The sequence below is a fragment of the Dreissena polymorpha genome, chromosome 1 (assembly GCF_020536995.1).
Source record: "Dreissena polymorpha isolate Duluth1 chromosome 1, UMN_Dpol_1.0, whole genome shotgun sequence".
Taxonomy (NCBI): domain Eukaryota; kingdom Metazoa; phylum Mollusca; class Bivalvia; order Myida; family Dreissenidae; genus Dreissena; species Dreissena polymorpha.
In genome coordinates this window covers 104377791-104404593 of record NC_068355.1, presented here as the reverse complement: position 1 = coordinate 104404593, position 26803 = coordinate 104377791, and the positions used below count along the sequence as shown (strand labels likewise).

General features: G+C 35.5%; 1 protein-coding gene across 2 annotated transcripts in view; it reads left to right on the top strand.

Moving 5' to 3' along the window:
* LOC127865184 (ligand of Numb protein X 2-like) overlaps positions 1–26803 on the top strand; it is a 185798-nt gene that overhangs the window by 14485 nt on the left and 144510 nt on the right. Inside the window, exon 1 of one of the 2 annotated variants that reach the window (XM_052405156.1) lies at positions 13144–13289. The exons of the other annotated variant lie outside the window; for it this stretch is intronic. Within the exon in view, the coding sequence (XP_052261116.1) occupies positions 13281–13289 (9 nt within the window). The 5' untranslated portion in view covers positions 13144–13280. Of the gene's footprint in view, positions 1–13143; positions 13290–26803 lie in introns of those variants that run through there. 2 annotated transcript variants of the gene reach the window in all.

Below are 26803 nucleotides of genomic sequence, written 5' to 3'. Positions count from 1 at the left end.
TTTTCGTTTTTTTGTTAAGTATTAGACTTTTCGGTATTTAGTTATAATTTTTTTGGCCTGTCACAGGGACCGGCGATATTAGAAACTTCGCCGGACCGTAAAGAATTTTGCTGGACAAGACCGGCGTTCTGGCCTTTTCAGGAAGCCTGATTTATTGTCCAATCTCCATGAAATTTTGTCAGAACATTGGCCTCAATAATATCTTGCATGAGTCCGAAAATAGTTACGTTTGCTCGAAAAACATGGCTGCCAAGGGGCAGGGCATTTTTCCTTATATGGCTATATATGGCTATTGTAAAACCTTGTTAACACTCTAGAGGCCACATTTATTGTCAGATCTCCATGAAATTTGGTCAGACAATTTGTCCCAATGATATCTTGGATGAGTTCGAAAATGGTTTCGGTTGGTGGAAAAACATGGCCGCCAAGGGGGCGTGTCATTTTTCCTTATATAGCTATAGTAAAACCTTGTTAACACTCTAGAAGCAATATTTATTGTCCGATCGTCATGAGACTTGGTCAGAAGATTTGTCCCAATGATATCTTGGACAATTTGAAAATGGTTTCAGTTGCTTGAAAAACATGGCCACCAGGGGGCGGGGCATTTTTCCTTATATGGACTTATGAATCTTCATGAAACTTTGTCAGAATATTTGTTTGAATGATATTTTGGATGTGTATGAAAATGGTTCTGGTCTGTAGAAAAAAGTTGGGAATGAAAGTTGGTTAGAACATTTTGTTCTAATGACATCTTGGGCTGCACAGAACTGGTCAGTTTCTTTGAATCTCAGGTGAGCGACTTTGGGCCTTTCAGGCCCTCTTGTATTAGTTTTGATCCATATCAGCACGTCTTAATAATTGTAGATTTTTTTTATGGTTTCCCAATTGAGGTCTTTCATAATTAATTTTTTACAATGCAAAACATTCCAATATGAAGGGATCTGGTCCAATTCTTGATATGGCAAAAAAATCACTGTATAACATTTACTCTAATTAATTTAATGCTACCCATTTACATGGCAAACTAGTAATATTGTATGAAATTACAAAACCGACAAACTGTGTGTTTTGCAATGTAAGTATTAAAGGAATGAATGATACTAATTTCATCTATGCTGCTTTTCCAACAAAATGTGTGTGGTTAAAACACTTATCAGATTAATATATGATTTTAGTTACTCACTTTATTACTTGTTTCATGTTGCTATAAGGACAGGGCTTTCCACAGGCCATTTAAAGATCCCTCGCCGGGGCGCTTGAATTTCGAAATCAGAGTCCCCTGGGCGCTTGAAAATTTCCGATCAGTGTATTTTTCAGTAAAGAAAAGTGGAGATTGTTGTTTTTCAAAAACAACCAAGGTTTCTCTATTAGTGCATCAATATTCCCTGTTTTAAAAGAGCACTCGGTACCTACTTTCACAAGTAATCGCCATAAACACCACATGGGGTAATGGATAATCCACTGATAAGAGAATAGCATGACGCGCGTATTGATTATTCTAGCCACATTACACAGTCATTTAAATGCTGACAAGGATGTATCAGGTAACTTTCCTGTCGTCAAACTGTGATGTTCATCGTCCAATCGCTTACGCGAATGCTTATGAGGGCGGGGTTAACTATCGACCATTATTTTTAGCTCCACTGGCCAGAGGCCAGTGGGGCTTATGTCATGGTCCTGTGTCCGTCGTGCGTGCGCCGTGCGTTAACTTTTTCTTTAAACATCTTCTTCTCCTAAACTACTGGTCCAATTAGGATGAAATTTCTCAGGAATGTTCCTGGGGTGAACCTCTTTCAAATTTCTTTAAATTATGCCCCTGGGGTCAAATTTGACCCTGCCCCAGGGCTCAAAAAAATGAAAATTTGCTTATATAAGGCCTATTTTGTGAAAACTTAAAAAAAATTCTCGTCCATAACCATTTGGCCTAGGGCTACCAAATTTGGTATGTAGTGACATCTTATAGTCCTCTACCAAGTTTCTTCAAATGTTGCCCCTGGGGTCAAATTTGATCCTGCCCTGGGGGGTCAGAAAATTGAAAATTTGCTTAAATAAGGCCTATTTTGTGAAAACTTTAAAAATCTGCTCATCCATAACCATTGGGCCTAGGGCTACCAAATGTTGTATGTAGTGACATCTTATAGTCCTCTACCAAGTTTCTTCAAATTATGCCCCTGGGGTCAAATTTGACCCTGCCCGGGGTGGTCAAAAAATTGAAAATTTGCTTAAACATGATGTATAAGGCCTATTTTATGCAAACTTTAAAAATCTTCTTGCCCATAACAGTATGGCATAGGGCTTCCAAATTTGGTATGTAATGACTTCTAATAGTCCTCTACCAAGTTTGTTCAAATTAAGCCCCTCAGATCAAATTTCACCGTTCCCCAGGGGTCACAAAATTGAACATATGCTTATATTGGGCCCATTTTGTGCAAACTTTAAAAATCTTCCTGTCCATAACCATTGGGCCTTATTTCTACCCAATTTGGTATTTAGTGACATCTAATAGTTCTCTACTAAGTTTGTTCAAATTATGCCCCTGGGGACAAATTTGTTCCTGCCCTGGGGGTCACAAAAATGAACATATGCTTAAATAAGGCCTATTTTGTGCAAACTTTAAAAATCTTCTTGTTCATAATTATAGAGCCTAGGGCTACTAAATTTGGTGTGTAGTGATATCTAATAGGCCTCTACCAAATTTGTTCAAATTATTCCCCTGGGCTCAAATTTGACCCTGCCCTGAGGGTCACAAAACTGAACATATGACGTTTACCAGGGGAGATTACTGCGGCCGTGTGGCTGTGACCAACAAGAACAACATCTTGTAAACATGAGATTAAACCCTGTCATTTAGTGCCATTTTAGATCAGATGGTGACTGCTTACAAAGGAATTGAAGTAAGAAAAAGTGTTATGATTGATTTTCTTATAAACTGAAAAAAGTCGGGTTTTATTTAAATATGTCGAAAGTGAACATATATCCGGATAAAAATATTTCGGATGACATGTGCATTTCATGTCTTTTTTGTAGTGTTTAAACCAGTTTAATAATATCTTATTGATTTTAAAAACACAACTTCCATGAACATAATTATTTCAAGAAAAGTCAATATATGATACTGCATGGTAAACTCGAACTTTGTATCCAAGAGAAGGTGTTTGAATTAATGAAGTGCAATGTTCTTAACTATCGTATATGCTGCTTTTTAATAACTAATGATTCATTGTTCCATTTGTGAATCGTGACTCATGAATTGTGGATATGATTGTCAATTGCTCAACGATCCATATATATTTCTGACCATTTTATAATTTTTAGCTCATCTATTTTTTGAAAAAAAATTATGAGCTATTGTCATCACCTTGGCGTCGGCGTCGGCGTTGGCGTTGGCGTTGGCGTCGGCGTCCGGTTAAGTTTTGCGTTTAGGTCCACTTTTCTCAGAAAGTATCAATGCTATTGCATTCAAACTTGGTACACTTACTTACTATCATGAGGGGACTGGGCAGGCAAAGTTAGATAACTCTGGCGTGCATTTTGACAGAATTATGTGCCCTTTTTATACTTAAAAAATTGAAAATTTTGGTTAAGTTTTGCGTTTAGTTCCACTTTTCTCAGTAAGTATCAATGCTATTGCATTCAAACTTGGTACACTTACTTACTATCATGAGGGGACTGGGCAGGCAAGGTTAGATAACTCTGGCATGCATTTTGACAGAATTATGTGCCCTTTTTATACTTAGAAAATTGACAATTTTGGTTAAGTTTTGTGTTTAGGTCCATTTTATTCCTTAAGCATCAAAGCTATTGCTTTCATACTTGCAACACTTACTAACTATCATAAGGGGACTGTGCAGGCAAAGTAATGTAACTCTGACTGGCATTTTGACAGAATTATGTGCCCTTTTTATACTTAGAAAATTGAAAATTTGATTAAGTTTTGTGTTTAGGTCCACTTTATTCCTACAGTATCAAAGCTATTGCTTTCATACTTGCAAGATTTATGAACTATCATAAGGGGACGGTGCAGGCAAAGTTATGTAACTCTGACTGGCATTTGGACGGAATTATGGGCCCTTTATACTTAGAAAATTGAAAATTTGGTTAAGATTTATGTTTTGGTCCACTTAACCCCTAAAGTATCATAGATATTGCTTTCATACTTGGAACACTCACAAACTATCATAAGGGTACAGTAAAAGGACAAGTTGCATAACTCTGGTTGTCATTGTTACGGAATTATGGCCCTTTTTTGACTTAGTAACTTTTAATATATGGTTAAATTTTGTGTTTCGATCCACTCGAAGTATCAAGGCTATTGCTTTCAAACTTCAAATACTTACATGCTATCATGAGGTTACTGTACCTGGCAACTTGAATTTTACTTTGACCTTTGAATGACCTTGACTCTCAAGGTCAAATTATTAAATTTTGCTAAAATTGCCATAACTTCTTTATTTATGATTAGATTTGATTGATACTTTGATGAAACTACTCTTACCTGACATACCACAATAGACTTCACCCAAACCATCCCCCGTGCCCTCCCCCCCCCCCTCCCCCCTCCCCCCCCCCCTCCCCTATTTTTTTTTTTTTTTTTTTTTTTTTTTTTTTTTTTTTAAGATCATCTCACAAATGACCACCACACCCTCACACTATACCCCCCCCCACCCCCCCCCCCCCCCCCCCAATTTTTTTTTTTGATTTTTTTTTTTTTTTTTTTTTTTTAAGATCATCTCACAAATTATCACCACACCCTCACCACTATACCCCCCCCCCCATTTTTTTTTTAAAACGGTTATGTTTGAAATACCGTCCAACCATCGCACCCAAACCCCCCCCCCCCCCCCCGATTTTTTTTTTTTTTTTTTTTTTTTACGCTTTTTTTGGAAGATAATGTAATAAATGTCCACAACCCCACACTATACACCCCTCTTCACTCCATTCCTCCCTCCTTTGTGATTGAAAATGAGAGTCCCTTCACCTTTAAAAAGAAAATAGATGAGCGGTCTGCACCCGCAAGGCGGTGCTCTTGTCTTAAAATAAGTTATGAATTGACCTTTTTTTTTTATGCCCCCCTTCGAAGAAGAGGGGGTATATTGCTTTGCACATGTCGGTCGGTCGGTCTGTCGGTCCGTCCACCAGGTGGTTTCCGGATGATAACTCAAGAACGCTTAGGCCTAGGATCATGAAACTTCATAGGTACATTGATCATGACTCACAGATGACCCCTATTGATTTTGAGGTCACTAGGTCGAAGGTCAAGGTCACGGTGACCCGAAATAGTAAATGGTTGCCGGATGATAATTCAAGAACGCTTATGCCTAGGATCATGAAACTTGATAGGTAGATTGACCATGACTCGCAGATGACCCCTATTGATTTTCAGGTCACTAGGTCAAAGGTCAAGGTCACGGTGACCCGAAATAGTAAAATGGTTTCCGGATGATAACTCAAGAACGCTTATGCCTAGGATCATGAAACTTCATAGGTACATTGATCATGACTGGCAGATGACCCCTATTGATTTTGAGGTCACTAGGTCAAAGGTCAAGGTCACGGTGACCCGAAATAGTAAAATGGTTTCCGGATGATAACTCAAGAACGCTTATGCCTAGGATCATGAAACTTGATAGGTACATTGATCATGACACGCAGATGACCCCTATTGATTTTCAGGTCACTAGGTCAAAGGTCAAGGTCACAGTGACCCGAAATAGTTAAATGGTTTCCCGATGATAACTCAGGAAAGCTTATGGCTAGGATCATGAAACTTCATAGGTACATTGATCATGACTTGCAGATGACCCCTATTGATTTTCAGGTCACTAGGTCAAAGGTCAAGGTCACAGTGACAAAAACATATTTACAAAATGGCTGTCACTACAACTGAGAGCCCATATGGGGGGCATGCATGTTTTACAAACAGCCCTTGTTTATCATACTGTTTTTGATAAATGGATTGATAGTATTTCACTTCTTCTGTTAATATTTCATTTTGATTTGTTATAAATTTATCATTTACTTTTATACATTTAATAGTTTTCTTCTCTGCGTGTCTTTTTTCTAGGTTTGCGAAAAAAGCACTATTTTTTTCATTACTTTCAACGTATATAGCTTTTGATCGCAGTAATATACCGTTGATTTTTTTGTCTCTTAAATTACCCAATAACATTTTTTTATTTGATAATTCTTTTGTGTCTATATTATCCTTACGTATCAAGTTTTGTTCAAGAGCTTCTATTTTTTTAATTAGTTCTTTTTCTTGTTGATTGTCTTTTTTCTTTTGACTAGCAAATTTTATAGTTACATTTCTAATATTTCCTTTTACCAATTCCCATTTAGTGTTTGCGTTTGAGTGTTTATTGTTGTTTAACACTTCTTGCGATGTGTTTTTAAATAGTGATTTATATTAGGTATTTAACAGAAGGCTTTTGTTTATTTTAAAATAACAAGGTCCCCGTTTTTGTGATATGAAATTCATTTTTAATATAACACTTAAATGATCTTTTTTATATCCTGTTTGAATAATACAACTTTTTGTTATATTGCATAATGTATCTGTGATAAGAAAAAAGTCAAGTCTGCTGAAAATTGGCGGTTTACCGTTAGAGTGCCATGTAAATTGATATTTATTAGGATTATGCATTCTCCAAACATCGATTAAATTATTTTCGTCTATAATTTAAGTTAAGTTATCTCGACAATGTTTATGTGTATCGGCTCGGTCGTTTTTCTTGTCTAAATTAGTGTCTAAAACAGTATTAAAGTCACCCCGATCAAAATATTTTCGTTGGTATCTTGTAAGAACTTAGCTAGAGTTTTGAAAAGAAGGGTGTCGTCCTTGTTAGGCCCATAAATATTAATAATCGTTAGACTTTGTTCATTGATTTCAAGTGTTAAGGCTTGAAGACGACCCGCTAGGATCATGAAACTTCATAGGTACATTGATCATGACTCGCAGATGACCCCTATTGATTTTCAGGTCACTAGGTCAAAGGTCAAGGTCACAGTGACAAAAAACATATTCACACAATGGCTGTCACTACAACGGAGAGCCCATATGGGGGGCATGCATGTTTTACAAACAGCCCTTGTTTAACTTGTGTATCTCAAGATTACATATACTTATTAACAAATAATTTACCATTAAAATGTCTACAAATGCTATTCATCATGTTTACAATTATTCTTACGCAAATGATCTATATATATCTTCCTTTTTAATTTCAAATTCAAGCACACAAAAAATGACTCTTTAAGGTGTTATACTATATTACCTTAGAACTAGTGTACTACACAATAAAGGTATTTTTTTGAGTAAAGTCGAAAAATCTGGATAAAAAATAGCATACTTGTAGCAAAAAAACACAATTTTATCATATACAAATAGAAAAAGACTATATAGTATCTTCCCAATTATAGATATTTGATTTAGATTCACATAAAATAAAAAAGTTACCACAGCTTAAGCAATGGTGTACAACACAGTATGAAAATATGCTTTTTCGATATGCTCTAATCATGAAAAATGTTTGTTTAAATAAAATTTACATTTGTTTGCAGTAGTTTGTCTATGATTAAACTTTGAGCTTTAATAAAAATTCATACACTTATCATCAAATTGCATCACATGATGTATAATGCTTGACCATATTAAGATCTAGATTTATCTCTTTTTTTAAAGTTCAAATTAAAGCATAAAAAGACTCTTTAAGGTGTAATACTATATAAACTTAGCAACATTGTACTATATAGTATAGGTATCTTTAAGAGTAAGGTTCAAACTAAAAGCTGAACATAGCACAAATGTATCAAAAGAAGGATCATATACAGTTAAAGGTAAGAACTATTCGTTATATTCTCAATTATACAAATTTGATATACATTTTATACATAGATACACATTTGATGGAAATGTTACAATTTACATTTCCTTTCAATAGTTTGTCATTGATTTAACTTTGCGTTTTTATAAAAGTCCACACAATTATCAAATTGTATAACAAAATACATATGCTAACCCTATTTGTCACTCTCACATCGAAAAAAAAAACAAAACAAATACATAAAAAACTGTGAGATTGACTAAAGTTTCATAAAGGACATATGTTAAATTAATGTAAGATGTAATTAATGTAATTTACAGGCATATTTTTATTTTAAAGATTAAATTAATAACACCCCCCCCCGCCCTCTAAAAATGAACGAACAAAGGTTACTCTCACATTGAAAACGAAATTGTGAGAATATCCTTGGGGGTTTATGGTAAAAAAAAATCACTTTACCAGTTACAACGGCTTTTCTTGTTTATGCCTAGTATTGTATTTCATGCACTTTCTGAATAAAAAAAAACACACACACAATACAAACATATTCATCCGCACACAACCAATCTTACTTGCTTTTAGTTGTGCACCATTTTATTTTGTATTAAAACTTATACGCTTTTATTTAGTGTAATTATTTAAAAAAAACATACACTTCTGATTTTTATATTTTAAAAAAAAGGAGCTGTGTATTTCGCCTCGTGATGCAAGTATATAATGCTAATTTTAACTTAGTGTATACTTTTACAGTGTATGTACCTTCATATTAAACATCTACAGACTCTTATCGTCATAAAGGGATTGCAATTTTCAAAGCTTACATATAATTCCAATATTTGACATTATTTGTTGTCTTAATTACACTACTTTATTTAAACGTGTTGAGCGTTTCTCATTGTATAAACAACTTGATGTAATACGCTTTTAACTCACATTAGTGTATACTGGAGAAAAAAAAACAGGAATTCTATTTCTTAGCTAGAGAAACATGTATAATTGTACATAGTATTAAACTACTCTGTGGACTTCTATGGCCATTGTAACTCCAACCAGTATTTGATGTTACTGAAGTGTATTGTGTGTACGTGGTCGTGATAGTCTCTATATTTTATGCTGCCTTCATTGGTCCATGTCGATTGTATGAGGTCTTTTCTCTTCAGTCGTACACTTCGAAACACCTCTTGGTTAAGTCTTGTCAGGTCTTCGTTTATATACAGTTTCTCGCCTTTAAGGTTCTTTTTTTCGCGCATTATTTGGGTCTTCTTCATCCGGGATTGCAGTTTTACAATAATTTGTCGGTGTTTATTTTGTTCAAACTTTCCTACTCTGTGTGCTATGTCAATGTCTTCCTTGACTAGTTTGATTGTCGGCATTTGTTTGATTGTCGGCATTTTTGCATTTAGTGTTTTCAAAACTATGTTCACAGATTCTTCAGCTGTTTCTCTTTCTTTATCTACACAGCCAGATAGCCGTATGTTGTTACGTCTGCTGTATTGCTCGAGTTCGTTTAATTTTTCATTGTGTGTACGTGGTCGTGATAGTCTCTATATTTTATGCTGCCTTCATTGGTCCATGTCGATTGTATGAGGTCTTTTCTCTTCAGTCGTACACTTCGAAACACCTCTTGGTTAAGTCTTGTCAGGTCTTCGTTTATATACAGTTTCTCGCCTTTAAGGTTCTTTTTTTCGCGCATTATTTGGGTCTTCTTCATCCGGGATTGCAGTTTTACAATAATTTGTCGGTGTTTATTTTGTTCAAACTTTCCTACTCTGTGTGCTATGTCAATGTCTTCCTTGACTAGTTTGATTGTCGGCATTTGTTTGATTGTCGGCATTTTTGCATTTAGTGTTTTCAAAACTATGTTCACAGATTCTTCAGCTGTTTCTCTTTCTTTATCTACACAGCCAGATAGCCGTATGTTGTTACGTCTGCTGTATTGCTCGAGTTCGTTTAATTTTTCATCATGTATTAATTGTTGTTTTGTCATTTCCATTTTTAATTGCTGTTTCTCTTCTTTTTCGTTATTTAATTTTTCTTCTAGTCTTTTAACGTCATTTGCGAGCTTGTCGTTTACTTGCTGTTTTTCAAAAACGGTGCCCTCAAGTGTTTCGATTTTGTGTATCACTGATTTTAACAGTTCATCCTTCATCTCTTTAATTAGTTCTCTCATCATGTTTTTTAGCCCACTATCATTCTTGGTCAGCATATTACTGAGTTTTTTTTTGATTTCCGCCAATTCTTTTCTCATCCAATTACTTTCATCTTCTACCTCTGTAACACTCTGTTCACTGATATCTTTAACCTCATTAACCGGATTTATTTTTTATTTCTTTCTAAGCTGCTTCGAATTCTTTTGTTTTGTTTCGCCTACTACTACACTCGTGTCAGCTTCACTCACGCTGCTTACACTCGCTGCTTTTCGTTTCTTATTCGCATCTTCGATTTCTGCAATTTCTGTTGAGTTGAGTTGTTCGATGTTTGCCATATCTATTTTGCGCAGTATAGTCACCGAAATTGGCGATAGTCTGTGTACATTCACTTAATCTCCTTATGTAAACATATATCCTCGTGCTTTTACTGCTCACGTATACGACTTAACATGAATAGAAATGGCGTCGCCCACCCCTGCAACAGTTTACACTATGAACGACATATAAAAAGCCATATTTCTGATTATTGTCTTTGCATATAAGTAGATTTAAATATTCAAAAAGGTTATCAAGTGTTTATCTAATCGACGTATCCTTCCAAAATCACCGAATTATCACTATTCACGCACATAAATATATTTTAAAGACGAGCAAGTTTTTCCATGTTCTTGTCACAGGGGAGTTAACTCATATATATGAATTGATGAATTATATATGAATTGATCTTAGAAGTCAAATGTATTACTTAATTAAATACATTTATAAATATAAAGAAATAATCTTTAGATTATCATAATATTCTCAGACCTGTTGGTCTTAGGGATGTGTGGGTTGTTAATTATATTTTGAGATGATGCTACTATTGTATTTGTTATAAATGTGTGAAAGGCTCTAAGAAGGAACCAGAGATTATTAACCCTTTACCAAACACTAACAGGATTTTACGGGTTTGTAGCTGACAACTTTATAAATAATTGTTATAAAAGGAGAAATTGCTCAAGATGAGCAATTCCTCCTTTTATCACAATTATTTCTACCCTACCTGATCATTTCCTTCATATTCCATTACAATTTAATTGTCGTCTGCAACCTCTTTCAAATTGAGAAAGTCCAAAATGTGTTGTTTGGTAAAGGGTTAAGGCATTTTGATTCCTATTGGTCTTGTGAATCTGTTTCAAATTGAATGCGTAGATTTGATCTTCAGCATCTAAAAATATGTGAAATAGAAAGAACGACAATATCTTTTGGAGAAATAAATGTACCTACATTATAAGCAAAGGACCTGTGCAACAATTCCCGGGCTTTTTAGTCTGTTTAGTTAACACGGTAGTAACTTTTTCCATATGTAAAAAAGCTCACCCTTCCATCTTTTAAGCGCCCAGTGGGACGAGGGATAGAAAGAGAAAGTCACATGCTTAAGTACATTTCAACCCACGCGCATTGCACGCTTTTTTCGCATAAAAAAAACAGTGGAGCGATACAGGGCCATCATAGCCCTCTTGTTTATTGACGTCGGGCACGAAGTAAGAGTTTATCGCAGCTTGATTAGCAAGAAGTTGTACCATTTACGTAATATAAAACCGGTAGCTAGTAGAATACATTAAAGACGGTTTCTGGCATCATCATCACACCTTTTTACTGTAAACAAGTGTTACCTATGACTCATAATTAATATGAGAAATTAATTGCAAGTGGTAAACAATTAATTACTTATAGCGAGTAAGTTGTGCAAATAACTTCCGGTTACAATTATGCGATAACAATTTAATTCCAGTACATGTATATTTCATCATGTCCATTTATAGAACTCATTCACCTCGTTTTTCTGACATTTATTCGACACGTAATGCGCTTTAACAAATGTTCGTTGAATTAATTACGCATACTTGTTAATGTTTCGTCCGATAATCGATACTTAGAAGACTGATGATGGCAACCGGCCATAATCCTCGTGGACAACGTGAATTTCATGCATAATTCCTTCAAAACATTTATTCGACTCGTAAAGTGTTTAAACAAATTATCGTTGAATTCATAACGCAACTGTTGATATTTGTTGAAATCTCAAATGGGAATTAAATTTGTAATCCGAATCCCATTCCCGTAAGTCGATGTTAACACGTTTTTAATCCGAAACACACTTCCGAATGTAAATGTTACCGCAACGTTAAAATATTCTTGCTTCAAATTAGCAGTGCAAATTTATTTGGTGTCGAATCTTTTTCTCAATTAAAAAGAGCGCGAAAATTATGCAGCATGTACAACGTTGCGTCATTTGCATACTAAGAAAGCGTGCGTGTATTGAGCGTTTTAACAAGCACACAACATGTCAGGGGATTGACGCATGTTCAGAGGCAATATTTCATCAAATCTATAAATAGTCACTTATAATTTATTTGATACTAAATTATATATATTTTTAAATGACTGGGGGATTTTCATGAAGAGTCATAGCGCACCAAATGCCGTCTTTTGACGCTGTTTTTCTTTGAGTTATAACGCACCACAGAACGTGAATTGACACGTTAAATTAAAAAAAAAATCAACGTCAGGAGAGGACACCCCTCCCGAACCACCCCTATCAGCCCCGGGGCGCCTGACAAAAATCCTGTGGAAAGCACTGAAGGAGTATTTTCCAAATAGCAATTACTCAGTAATAATCCCTTAAAATCTAAAGGGAAATCAGCCATCATGCTCTGTGAAAAAGGGGTTTAATGCATGTGCGTAAAGTATCTTCTAAGATTAGTACAGGCTAATCAGGGATGACACTGTCTGCTTTTATCATAGTTTTCGTTTAAAGAAAGTCTCTTCTTAGCATAGTTTTGACAAAAAGTGTCGTTTCTGATTAGCCTGTGCAGACGACACTTAATACGTACACGCATTAAACCCCCTTTTCACAAAGCAAGGTACATATATGTTAGCTCAGAAACAGTTTTAAAAGCCAAATTTCAATTAAAGCTGGCTGTGAAAAAGTTTTGTATTTGCTAATTTGGTGTCTAATTAAAGAAACTATTATTTACATGTAAATTCACTAAAACGCAGATTGACATCAGCAATATTGCACCAAAATCATTTTAAGGGAATCGAGTCATATTTGCTCAAGAAAGCAAAAGAAAGATGAGTTCAGCAGATTTCATCATAGGTAAATATAGAATGGAAAACCAAGCTACTGTTTATAAAGTGTACACTAAAGCGAAAAGCCATGTTAAATGATGATCTTGGAAATGTAAATTTGTTATCACAAGGATTAACATGTTAATGACTGCAGTGTTTATAGTTTCACAGGTTTAACAAAAATAGAAAATACATGTTGAAGGTAATTTTGCCCTGCATTATGAATACAGTTATAATAAAATGTACAATATGTTGCAATATAAAGTCACATTAATGTATTTCCAGTTACTGTAGGCCAAAATTTTAATATTCTTTGTTTATTTTATACCTAATGATAAAATGTGACATTTCTGCAGTGAAATAACAGCAGTGAAAATAAACAAATTGTTATTTTCACCAGTGAAAATAACACATTTTCAAAACTCCTTTTTCTATTTTAAGATTATCATAAATAGTTTTATATATATTTTCTATGATCACGAGTGAATTAAAATCGATATTCCACCAAATCCAACAAATTTTCTTGTTATTTTATCCTTTTTCAACGTTTATTTACCTTGTAAAAGAGTTTAACTGGAGAATTTTGCTAGTATAATGACGTCATTACGTCACACTAATAACATCATTTTGTGTTTTGAAATGTATTGAGGCACGCCACGGGAGAAAGGGTAACTTTTCAGCGAAAGGGAACAGCTGTTAATTATTTTCTTGAAAAAGGGGCACAAAAGAAACAGAAAATTTGTTCATGTCAGTGTAAGATCGTTTGTTATTTCACTCGTGATCATAGAAAAATAATATTTTCACTCGTGGTTGTGCCACTTGTGAAAATATATTTTAAATGATCACTCATGAAATATCAAACAATCTGACACTGACATAAACAAATATCCTGTATTTCCCCTCTCTCTCATTTGGTCAAACTTTTAAAATTATTTTATATACTGGTATATTATATTTATTATAAGCCTCCTTGGGTTTGCTTTGTATCACCCTCTATGCGGTGTGATATTTTATATATATATATATATTGTATATTTGTGCAAAAAACATGATACACTGTTTTACTTATGCGATGATTTTGGAACATAAACTTAATTATTGATTACATGATTGTCTATAAATTTATATGTTCAATATAATCAGATATATATAATGGGCATATTGAAATGACATTTTATATATTTTTAGCTCACCTGAGCACAACATGCACATGGTTAGCTTTTGTGATCGCTTTTTGTCCGTCGTGCGCCGTCAACATTTGCCTTGTTAACTCTCTAGAGGCCACATTTATTGTCCAATCTTCATGAAATTTGGTCAGAAGATTGGTCTCAATGATATCTTGGATGAGTTTGAAAATGGTTACGTTTGCTTGAAAAACATGGCTGCCAAAGGACGGGGCATTTTTCCTTATATATATATATATGGCTATATATGGCTATAGTTAAATCTTGTTAACACTATAGAGGTCACATTTATTGTCTGATCTTCATGAAACTTGGTCAGAAGATTCATCCCAATAATATCTTAGACGAATTAAAAATGATGCCGGTTGGTTGAAAAACATGTCCGCCAGGGGGCCGGGCATTTTTCCTTATATGGCTTTAGTAAAACCTTGTTAACACTCTAGAGGCCACATTTATTTTCTGATCTTCATGAAACTTGGTCAGAAGATTTGTCCCAATGATATCTTGGAGGAGTTCAAAAATAGTAACCTTTGCTTGAAAACATGGCTGCCAAGGGGCGGGTCATTTTTTCTTTTATGGCTATAGTAAAATCTTGTTAACACTCTAGAGGCCACATTTATTGTCCAATCTTCATGACACGTGGTCAGAAGATTTATCCCAATAATATCTTGGATGAGTAAGAAACTGATGCCTGTTGGTTAAAAAAACATGGACACCGGGGGGGGGGGGGGGGGGGGGGGGGGGGGCATTTTTCCTTATATGGCTATAGTAAAACCTTGTTAACACTCTAGAGGCCACATTTATTTTCTGATCTTCATGAAACATGGTCAGAAGATTTGTCCCAATGATATCTTGGACGAGTTTGAAAATGGTTTTGGTTTCTTTAAAAACATGGCCACCAGGGGGCGGGGCATTTTTTCTTATGGCTATATATGGCTGTAGTAAAACCTTGTTAACTCTCTAGAGGTCACATTTATTATCCAATGTTCATGAAATTTGGTCAGAAGATTGGTCTTATTGATATCTTGGATGAGTTTGAAGATGGTTACATTTGCTTAAAAACATGGCTTCCAAGGGGCGGGGCATTTTTCCTTATATGGCTTTATATGACTTAAGTAAAATCTTGTTAACACTGTAGAGGCCACATTTATAGTTTGATCTTCATGAAACTCGGTCAGAAGATTCATCCCAATAATATCTTGGACGAGTTAAAAAATGATGCCGGTTGGTTGAAAAACATGGCCGCCACGGGGTCGGGGCATTTTTCCTTATATGGCTATAGTAAAACCTTGTTAACACTCTAGAGGTCACATTTATTTTCCGATCGTCATGAAACTTGGTCAAAAGATTTGTACCAATGATATCTTGGATGAGTTTGAAAATGGTTTTGGTTGACTTAAAAACATGGCCACCAGGGGGCGGGGCATTTTTCCTTATATGGCTATATATGACTTTAGTAAAACCTTGTTAACACTTTAGAGGCCACATTTATTGTCCAATCTTCATGAAATTTGGTCAGAAGTTTGGTCTCAATAATATCTTGGATGCGTTTGAAAATGGTTACGTTTGCTTGAAAAACATGGGTGCCAAGGGGCGGGGCATTTTTCCTAGTATGGCTATAGTAAAATCTTGTTAGCTCTCTAGAGGCCACATTTACGGTCCGATCTTTATGAAACTTGGTCAGAAGATTAATCCCGATAATATCTTGGACGAGTTTTGTGTTATTGTAACATATTTTTATCAATATATTACAATTTAACATATATAAAAATCGTATAATCTCGCTTTAATATGTACGCTGATGGTGTAATTTGTTTGCAATAACGGATAATTGGAAACATTCGCATCTTTTCTTCTGAATGGTACGAATTAAATAACAAGTAGGTGCAATGTGTGATAATTATTTTCTAAAAAAGAAGTCCCCGGAAAGTGCGAAAAGTAAGTAAACAATCAAAAGACAAAACTGTGTACTCAATATCAATCAATGAACCAACCCGAACTTTAAAGCTAATCAGTTTTTGTTATTATTCTTTAATTGATTAATTAAAACAGGATGAGAACTTATGCTTATTGAAGTTGCAGAAGACCATATGTAGTATGTTATCACAGATCTGATTGGATAGTCAGCAATCTGTTAGCTAATCAGCGACATTAACAATGACGCGCTGTATTGACGAATCTGATTGAACTAGGTCAGTTACAGCGGGCGGAGTCTATGGACTTGCCAGCGTCATTGACAGGTAAATTGCACTCGAATATCCCCGTGTATTGATTTGCTAAGTGGCTCCCTTCTGAGAACATGCGCGTGTCATCTATAGTTTGCAAATGGATTATCTTGGAAATTAAGGCAATTTTTTTTCTCCCTGCTGTTTTAAAAAAGCGAAGTTTGCTCCCCGTGGGCAAAATTTTCGCCTCAGTCCCCCGATCGGCTAACCCCTGTTTATAAAGAAGGAAAAAAATCACTGTCAATAAATAATAAACTTCCTGTTTGTTAACCTGATAGTGTTTACTATCCAGGGCCAAAAAACCTTTCTTTGAATAAGCAGAATATCGGCCGCTCCCCCAACAGAAGTAACCACTTTTTTACCCTAATTTGACCAAAATTTTCCCCAGTACTGGAAAAATTCTTCACCAAAAATAATTTCAAAACTTTGTATAAAAGTGAAAATTGTTTACTTGTCGAGCCTTCTATTAGGCTGGAAAGACCCAGAGCCGTAAAAAGTCTCCTTGGGGGTATTTGTATTGGTTGAATATGTATTATTCTCCTGGAGGGGTATGCGTACAGTGATTTTTTTTGCTTTTATTTGTTAGCTCACCTGATTGCTCAGGTGAGCTTTTGTGACCGGTCTTTGTCCGTCGTCCATCCGTCCGTCTGTCCGTTAACATTTGTTCGTAAACACTCTATAGAGGCCACATTTATTCCCCGATCTTCATGAAACTTGGTCAGAAGCTTCGTCCCAATGAAATCTGGGTCAAGTTCGAAACTGGGTCATGCCGGGTCAAAAAATAGGTCACTAGGTCAAAAAAAAGAAAAAACTTGTAAACACTGTAGAAGTCACATTTCATGGCCAATCTTCATGTAACTTCGGTGAAAAAACATGGCGCCAGTGGGCGGGGCATTTTTATGTCCCCCACTATAGTAGGGGGGGACATATTGTTTTTGCCCTGTCTGTTGGTCTGTTGGTCTGTTGGTCTGTCTGTCTGTTTGCGCCAACTTTAACATTTTGCAATAACTTTTGCTATATTGAAGATAGCAACTTCATATTTGGCATGCATGTGTATCTCATTAAGCTGCACATTTTGAGTGGTGAAAGGTCAAGGTCAAGGTCATCCTTCAAGGTCAGAGGTCAAATATATGTGGCCAAAATCGCTCATTTTATGAATACTTTTGCAATATTGAAGATAACAACTTGATATTTGGCATGCATGTGTATCTCATGGAGCTGCACATTTTGAGTGGTGAAAGGTCAAGGTCATCCTTCAAGGTCAGAGGTCAATTATATGTGGCCAAAATCGCTCATTTTATGAATACTTTTGCAATATTGAAGATAGCAACTTGATATTTGGCATGCATGTGCATCTCATGGAGCTGCTCATTTTGAGTGGTGAAAGGTCAAGGTCAAGGTCATCCTTCAAGGTCAGAGGTCAAATATATGTGGCCCAAATCGCTTATTTTATGAATACTTTTGCAATATTGAAGATAGCAACTTGATATTTGGCATGCATGTGTATCTCATGGAGCTGCACATTTTGAGTGGTGAAAGGTCAAGGTCAAGGTCATCCTTCACAAGGTCAAGGTCATCCTACAATGTCAAACATCATATAGGGGGACATTGTGTTTCACAAACACATCTTGTTCTCTATATGTATATAGTGAAAACATGTGAAGACTCTAGAAGTCACATTTTTTGCCCAATTTCATGAAATTTGGTCAGAACATTTGTTTCCTTGATACAAGAGTTGAGTTGGAAAAAGGTTCCGGTCAGTTGAATATCATGGCTGCCGGGAGGGGGGGGGGGGGGGCAGTTTTCTTATATTTATAGTAAAAAAAAGCTTGTGAACACTCTAGAAGTCACATTTTTTGCCCAATGTTTTATATATATATCTCAGATGAGTTTGCAAATGCGATGGGTCACAGTGTTTTTTCTTGATGAAATATTCGGCGTTATTCGGCCCCATTCCCCCATCTGTAGAGTATATATTTTTCCCCCAAATATTTGAAAAACTCCCCTCTCGGAAGTGTAATTCAATTTTAATCAATGCCTCATTTAAATAATTCACAGAAAAGCCAAGAAATTTTGATCTTTGAACATGAACATAACATGTTAAAGAAAAAAAGAGTTGGAATAATGTTTTTCTCTATGTATGGTGAATTAAATTATTAAAACTTGATTTTGTTCCGTTACTTGCTAAGCATTTAAATTTCCCCTTTTTCCCCTTTACGCACGAATTTTCTCCCCCTCAGGAGACCCGACCCCTTTCCCCCAAAACTGAAAAAAAACACTGGGTCAATAAACATGGCTGCCAGGGGGGGGGGGGGGGGCAGTTTTCCTTATGTGACTATATAGAGAGTAACCTTGTGATCGAACACTATAGAAGTCACAATTTTTGCCTAATCATCGTGAAACTAAGTCAATACAGTGGTTTTATTGATTTCTTGGACAAGTTTGAAAATGGCTCAGATCGGTGAAACACACTTTTTAGCTCACCTGATTGCTCAGGTGAGGTTTTAGGATTGGTCTTTGTCCACTGTCCGTCCGTCCACATTTGGTTTGTAAACACTCTAGCATTCACATTTCTCAAGCATTCTTTATCAAAGTTGCTGAAAGATCTCAGTCAAGTTTGATGATAGGTCACCATTTCAAATCTTACAAAAACAAAAACACTCCCTACGCCAGAGTTTTGGTTCAATAATGATAAAACATGACCAGGATGTTTGTCTGGTCAATATCTAGGTCAAGTTTGACATTAGGTAAAGATTGAATGAACCGACTCTTCTCAGGTGAGCGAACTAGGGCCATCTTGGCCCTCTTGTTTAAGACTTTTGTCATAGTTATTTATGTCTGTTAAAGCTATAACTTTAATAGATATCATAACAATATGATGAAGCCTACTTATTGCGGGTTGAAATCCCAGTCCAATTACCTTTTTTGACAATTATCTAAATGGCTTGCAAAACATTTTGATTAACTTGAATGAATATTATAATCTTATAAAAAAGAAAGTACATTTTAGATGATAACTAAATGAGTGTTATGTCATCTTCAAAAAATGACTGAAATCAAAGGACACCCTTCGACTATTGCTGAAGACTAATGTGTCACTGGTTAATAACTTTGCATTATACCACGATTTATAACAATTACACATTGTGCACAGCATTTTTCGACAGACTGCGTTGTCTTTTTGTTATATCCCCGTACAACCATTTTCGGATCCCTTAAAGGGTTTTCCAGCAACAAAAAATATTAGATATGCTTAAGACAGGATAATTTTTTTGTTGAATGACAAGAAAACAAATCATTTCTACAAGCAATTTAGCTTTTTTGTAGTTTACTAACACTTAATGGCATCTGTTCTGCTCCACATATATAACTTTCCACAATGTTTTAATTATGTCAATCTTGACACTAGGAATGTGCTGCTCTTAAACAGTTGTTATAATAAATTTTAAACGTTATAACATATGATCAGGTGGAAGTTAAGTTTAATGTTCATCATCTGACGGATCTTGAGCGTATAATAGGCAAATAAGTACATCTTTTTTCTTCAAAGTCCCTGGTATACATTGTTAAGGACTTAGAGACCATAGGGCCAGTAGTTTGTGGTTATGGGGTCTTAATGAAGCCTTAAGTGTTATATGTTTCTGAAATTCGTTCAGAAAATGATAACTTATTTGTTAAAAATAATTTTAAAAAAATTAAGTAACCAGTTACACCATTTTGATTTCTTTTAAGTATTGATGCAGATTAGAGAATACCCAGTTTTGTTAATCAGTGTTTGTTGTACAATACACTACTGTAAATTTGCAGACATAAGTCGACCTAAAAACGCTCCCAAAATTGACTTTAAAAGACTTATGGATGAGGTACTAAATAAAAATTAAAAATAAACATTCCTGTGCCGTTTTTAGCTCACCTGAGCGATAGCTCGGGGTGAGCTATTGTGATCACTCGGCATCCGGCGTCCGTCCGTCCGTCCGTCTGTAAACAATTTGTAAACATCTTCTACTAAACCATTGAGCCAATTTCAACTAAATTTCATGTGGAGCATCCCTAGGTCATGGGACAAAAGAATTGTTAAAAAAAATTTGATCACATAACCAAGATGGCCGCCATGACCATATATGGTAAAAACCTTAAAAAATCTTCTTGTCAGAAACCGCTCATCAGATTTTCAAAAAATTTCACAGGGATGACCTTTGAAGGCTCCCCTGAAAAAGTTGTTCAAAGAAATTTGATTCGTCAAAAAACATGGCCGCAGGAGCTCGTTGAACTTTGCATGTTTATTCGTTTTTGCCTATTTTGTGAAAACTTTCAAAAATCTTCCACATTTTTTGTCCGATCCTTTCCAAATTTGCACAGTGTCTTTATATCAATGAGGACACGAACCCTACAAAAAAATGAGCATTATTGGTCCATGAAGTACAGAATTACCTCCCCTTGAATTGAGAAAATGGTGTTTATGCAATAAAGTCCAAATTTTTCATCCAATTCTTTCCAAACTTGTAAGGATTTAGCATGGTTCAAACAAGGGAAACAACTACGGTTTATGCATGTTCTTTTTATTACAGATTTGCCTCCCTTTAATTCATTCAAAATCTCATTTTACAGCAGAGATTCCAAATCTGACCTGTAAATGAGCCCCATATTTACTGCCAGTGCTAGGTTACCTTTTCCCATTTGATCATTCTTAAGTATTGGTCTTGTAATGCTGCTACTGCTTCTGCTACTGCTACTGCTACTACTACTACACTACTACTACTACTACTACTACTACTACTACTACTACTACTACTCGACTACTACTTCTACTACTACTACTACTACTTCTTCTACTACTACTACTACTACTACTACGACTACTACTACTACTACTACTACAACTACTACTACTACTACTACTACTACTACTACTTCTACTACTACTACTAGTACTACTACTACTACACCACCACCACCACCACCACCAACCACCACCACCACCACGTCTACTATTACTACTTCTACTACTACTGCCACTACTACTACTACTTTTCCACTACTACTACTACTACTACTACTACTACTACTACTACTACGACTACACTACTACTACCACTACTACTACTACTACTACTACTACTACTACTACTACTACTACTAACTACTTACTACTTCTACTACTGACTACTAAACACTACTTCTACTACTACTACTACTAACTACTATTACTACTACTACGACTACTACTACTACTACTACTACTACTACCTACTACTACTACTACTACTACACCACCACCACCACCACCACCACCACCACCACCACCATTCACAGTGACAAAAAACGTATTCACACAATGGCTGCTACTACAACTTATAGCCCATATAGGGGGGCATGCATGTTTTACAAACAGCCCTTGTTTCTATGGGATTTTAACCACAACTGTTCATGTTTATCTCCAACACATATTTTTAGGTCACCTGTCATGAAGTGACACGGTGAGCTTATGTGATCGTGTGATGTCCGGCGTCCATTGTGCGTGCCTGCGTGTGTCCGTGCGTCCGTCCGTCAACAATTTGTTTGTGTAGACAGTAGAGGTCACAGTTTGCATCCAATATTGATGAAATTTGGTCAAAATGTTTATCTTGATGAAATCCGGTTTGGGATTGTATTTGGGTCATCTGGGGTCAAAAACAAGGTCACTAGGTCAAATAATAGAACAACCTTCTGTAGACAATAGAGGTCACAGTTTTCATCCAATCTTTATGAAATTTGGTCAGAATGTTTATCTTGATGAAATCTGGGTTGGGATTTTATTTGGGTCATCTGGGGTCAAAAACTAGGTCACTATGTCAAATAATAGAAAAACCTTGTGTAGACATTAGAGATCACAGTTTTCATCCAACCTTTATTAAATTTGGTCAGAATTCTTGATGAAATCTGGGTGGGATTGTATTTGGGTCATCTGGGGTAAAAATCTAGGTCAAATAAATAGAAAAACCTTGTGTTGACAATAGAGGTCACAGTTTTCATCCAATATTTATGAACTGTGGTCACAATGTTTATCTTGATGAAATCTGGATTGGGATTGTATTTGGGTCATCTAGAGTCAGGAACTAGGTCACTAGGTCAAATCATAGAAAAACATTGTGTAGACAATAGAGGTCATAGTTTTCATCTGATCTTAATGAGTCAGGTGAGCGATTCAGGGCCATCATGGCCCTCTTGTTTTTTTAAAGTAATAAATCTCCGAAGCGTAGGAATGATGACTGTTTACAGTAAGGCCGACTTGTCTTTTACTTAAATGTCCGCCGATAACAAAATACTCATGTTTACATTGGTTTTTAATTCATTAATCTTCGTAATAAGTCCAAATAAAAACAGATAAAAATAACTTCGAAAATATTTAACATTTGTGACATACTGTAAAGTGGCGAAAATTATACATAGCAATTTGTCTGTTGATACATTGTCCGTTGTTTGCTAAGAACAATAGAAAATCGACTGCTGACACTTGTACCCACAGGGTCCAGTCAAAAAAAAAAAAAAAAGTATATATTAGAAAAAGGAAAAGGGCACCAACGCAATCCTACTACCGGACATGAATTCCAAGGCACTGCTACACAATTCATATGTTTATCAACAAAAACTCTGCACAGATTTACAGCAAAATAAATTATTTTTCAAACGGTACCTGTGTCATTCCATTCGACGCAGTATTAAACTTTCCACATGGCCTCAAACACGAGAAATTGTCCAAAATTCGGTCGATGTAGCTAAGCCTGTCCACTTGTGTATACACTGGAGGAGTCCTGTTAGGCACATAATAAGTGATTCCCCGATAAATTGTCTATGTCTCCATATAAAACACATCCAAGGAACACTATCCACGTCAATAACTCGCTCGGTCTCCAAATATTAGCCAAGAAATCAACTCGTTTTCACACACAATAATTCTTAACATCAAAAGCAACCATTTGCCGGTGTCAATGTCAATTGTTACCTTACCTTTGAACTTTTTACAATTTCAACCAATCAAATAACGGCGTTCCAAAATCTGCGAGATGCGGTCGGCAAATGGCTGCTTTTTACTTTTAGAATTATTGCGAAAGCGCTGTTGATTATTTGAGAGCAAGTTACAATTATTTTGACCATATAATGAATTTCTGCGTTCAAGATTTTACCGAATTTTCACATCAATAGCACTAACCTTTGAATTCAAAAATATCTGCTCATAATATAAACGCTGAAAGTTATGACGTTAAATGGGATAATAATTTTGATTTGTGAAATATATATTAAGTTCGAAATAATGAATGATATGTTATTATGATTTTTAACAATAAAATATATTTTTCGTGATAATAAATAATTGAAACGTTGAATTTTTCGTTTGAAATATATTCTTATTATTAATATCCCAAAAAATGTCAACTGCCAGTACAAAAGCCCTCAGAACCATGACTAAAACGTCACTTAAACATGTCTGAGATATTGAGGAAATTTACCCCCCGACTTATGGCAGTCAAGGCAAAAAACCAAGTTTTTCTAGCCACATTATACCCCTCGACTTATGGCAGAGGTAGACTTATGGCCCCGAATGTACGGTATTCTCTGGTACTATTAATAGCAGCAGACAAACAATTGTTTTGAAAAAAAAGTCAAATATTTCCATTTAATTTGCTCGATTTATGAATGGTAGAATGTTGGAATGGTTAAACACGCCAATTTTATCAAGATTCCAGGATTCCAATAAATAATGATATTTTATACCGTTCTTATTGTTGATTTTACATTCTATAAATTTGTTGTTGCATATGTAAACAAGTGTGTGCATGCATACTAGTGTCGGGTTAAACACCATATAAAATTATGTATATCCGTGACTGATAAAAAAAGGTGCTTATTGAAAAACGTGGTTGGGAATACATGTATGTTATATCATATTCATGTCGATCAGTCACTGAGTATGGTCAATGAAAGTGAAATTTCCTATAGAAATGCTCATTAACTTCAGTCTCTAAATACAGTTAAAAAGTGACCAGAATGCAGGAGTTTACGTTTCATTTACAAAATTTACTAGGGAGAGGACTTCCAAAGCCCCCAATTGCAGGAGGGGTACATCCCCTCCCGCACATACCTCCTTCGCCAATTCGTTGCTCAATAACAATCGTCGATGGCAAAAATTTGCACCCCCCTTTTCAAAACCTGGCTACGGGCCTGTGAACTCTTGTTGTGGCCATTTTTAGGCCAAAATTGAAGTCTTAACCATTGTTTAGATGGCATAGGGGTATTAGGGGGGCATTTCTTAGCTACCTGGTCATAGAAGTCTCTCACCGAAAAAGCATCAGCAAAATGAGTTACAGTTTCACCCTCATCTACTACCTTATCATGCCTTCTTTCATCCACAGCTGTCTCTAAACTTGACACAATATGTTTCTGACATTCCTGCAACAATAATTCATATTTCTATGGTCTACCTTCATTATTAACTCTTAAGTCACAAATAATGTCTGGATCTTCCATTTCTAGAATATTAGTTATTTTTTTTATCAACTTCACCCTGTTCATAATTTATACTGGCAGAACAATCATCAGTAAGACGCCTGTATGCCTCTCTCAAAAAGCCAGCCTTATCACTCATCTGTTCACCAAACAAACTGAGAAGTTCTCTCCTCATAGCCCTGGTATGGTAATTGTTTACGTATTTCTGCTGACAGCTCCATGTTTTTAGCTAAAATTTTACCTTCAGAATCAGTGTGACTGCTGTCTAGTTTCCATATGAAAACTAAGTGTTCCTTGCTTCCTGTGTAGGTTAACTTGACTTTTTACTGGCACATCAAGTTTTTTAATGTAGTCAAACCTGCGTCTTGGGTCACCCTGTGCAAAGTCATTTAGACAAACCATCTCATATGGGTAACTGGTGATCAGAGCCGTATGCAGAGCTCTGTAAATAGTAAAAACTTTAATGTGCAAATGATATCACAAAAAGTAACAAACAATATTGTAAATGAAAATATTTCAAGGTGAAAAATGTAAGTTTAATTTATACTATGCCAATATTGTCATGCCATCATATCAGAGAGTACGGTTTTAATGCCTAGCTTCCAGTATTTATTTGGTTAAAAAATTAAACATTCTATGGTATTTCTGGTCCATTTTAAGATGATAAAAATTTGCCCAGGAGTAATATGATGTTTCTGTGATAAAATTTCGTAGTGTTCTCTGTTGGATGCTTACTTTGGAACCTTGGTTTCTACATTACTTTTCTGTTTAACCAGATATTCTTCTTACCTCCTAAGTGACTCCTTTCTTCACCAGTACCTGAAATATTTATCGCAGAACATATTTATTCGAAGTTTACTTCTTTCAATTTAAAGTTGTATTTAGGAACCCTGAAAAAAAATTTGTTAGATACAAAATAACTAGAATAAAACTATATATCACTGATACTTTTTATTTTATTTTAATTATTAACTTTTTTTTATTTATTTATTTATTTTGTTGGGTTAAAATGTTGTACTGACACATTTAGCTCATATGGCGTGTCCAGCTAATTTGGTGGAGGAAGACCCGGTAAATGAGCACTTTCGAGCATATTACATCACAAGCTGGCACCCGAGTAGAACAACTGACCTTTCGCCCTGTATTTGAAAGTCATAATATAATATAAAAAGGGGTTCCTTTGGAAGCAAAAATTTCCACCAAAAAAAATAAAAAAATAGCCAATGCTGTTTGAACTGTTCTGGTTCATGAATGGAAACGAAAAGTGCTTCACCACCCATGCACCATAGCAGTGGCTTTAAGTTTAAATTATAACAATATTGATTAAATTCGGTAAAAATAAAATACACTACCACTTCAGAATACATTTTATATACCTGACGGACAGATGTCCACATTTCAAGATTTAGAAAGCTATCCTGACAGAGCAGCAGCAAAGTCGTTGCATGGTTTCTTAAAACTTCTTCTTTCAAGTTTGTTTTGTCCACCTTTTTAGCTCACCTGAGCACAACGTGCTCATGGTGAGCTATTGTGATCGCCTTTTGTCCGTCGTGCGTTGTGCGTCGTGCGTCGTCAACATTTACCTTGTTAACACTCTAAAGGTCACATTTATTGTCCAATCTTCATGAAACTTGGTAAGAACATGTGTCTCAATAATATCTTGGACGAGTTCGAAAATGGTTTCGGTTGGTTGAAAAACATGGCCACCAGGGGGCGGGGCAGTTTTCCTAATATGGCTATAGTAAAACCTTGTTAACACTCTAGAAGTCACATTTATTGTCCAATCTTCTTGAAACTTAGTCAGAACATTTGTTATAATGATA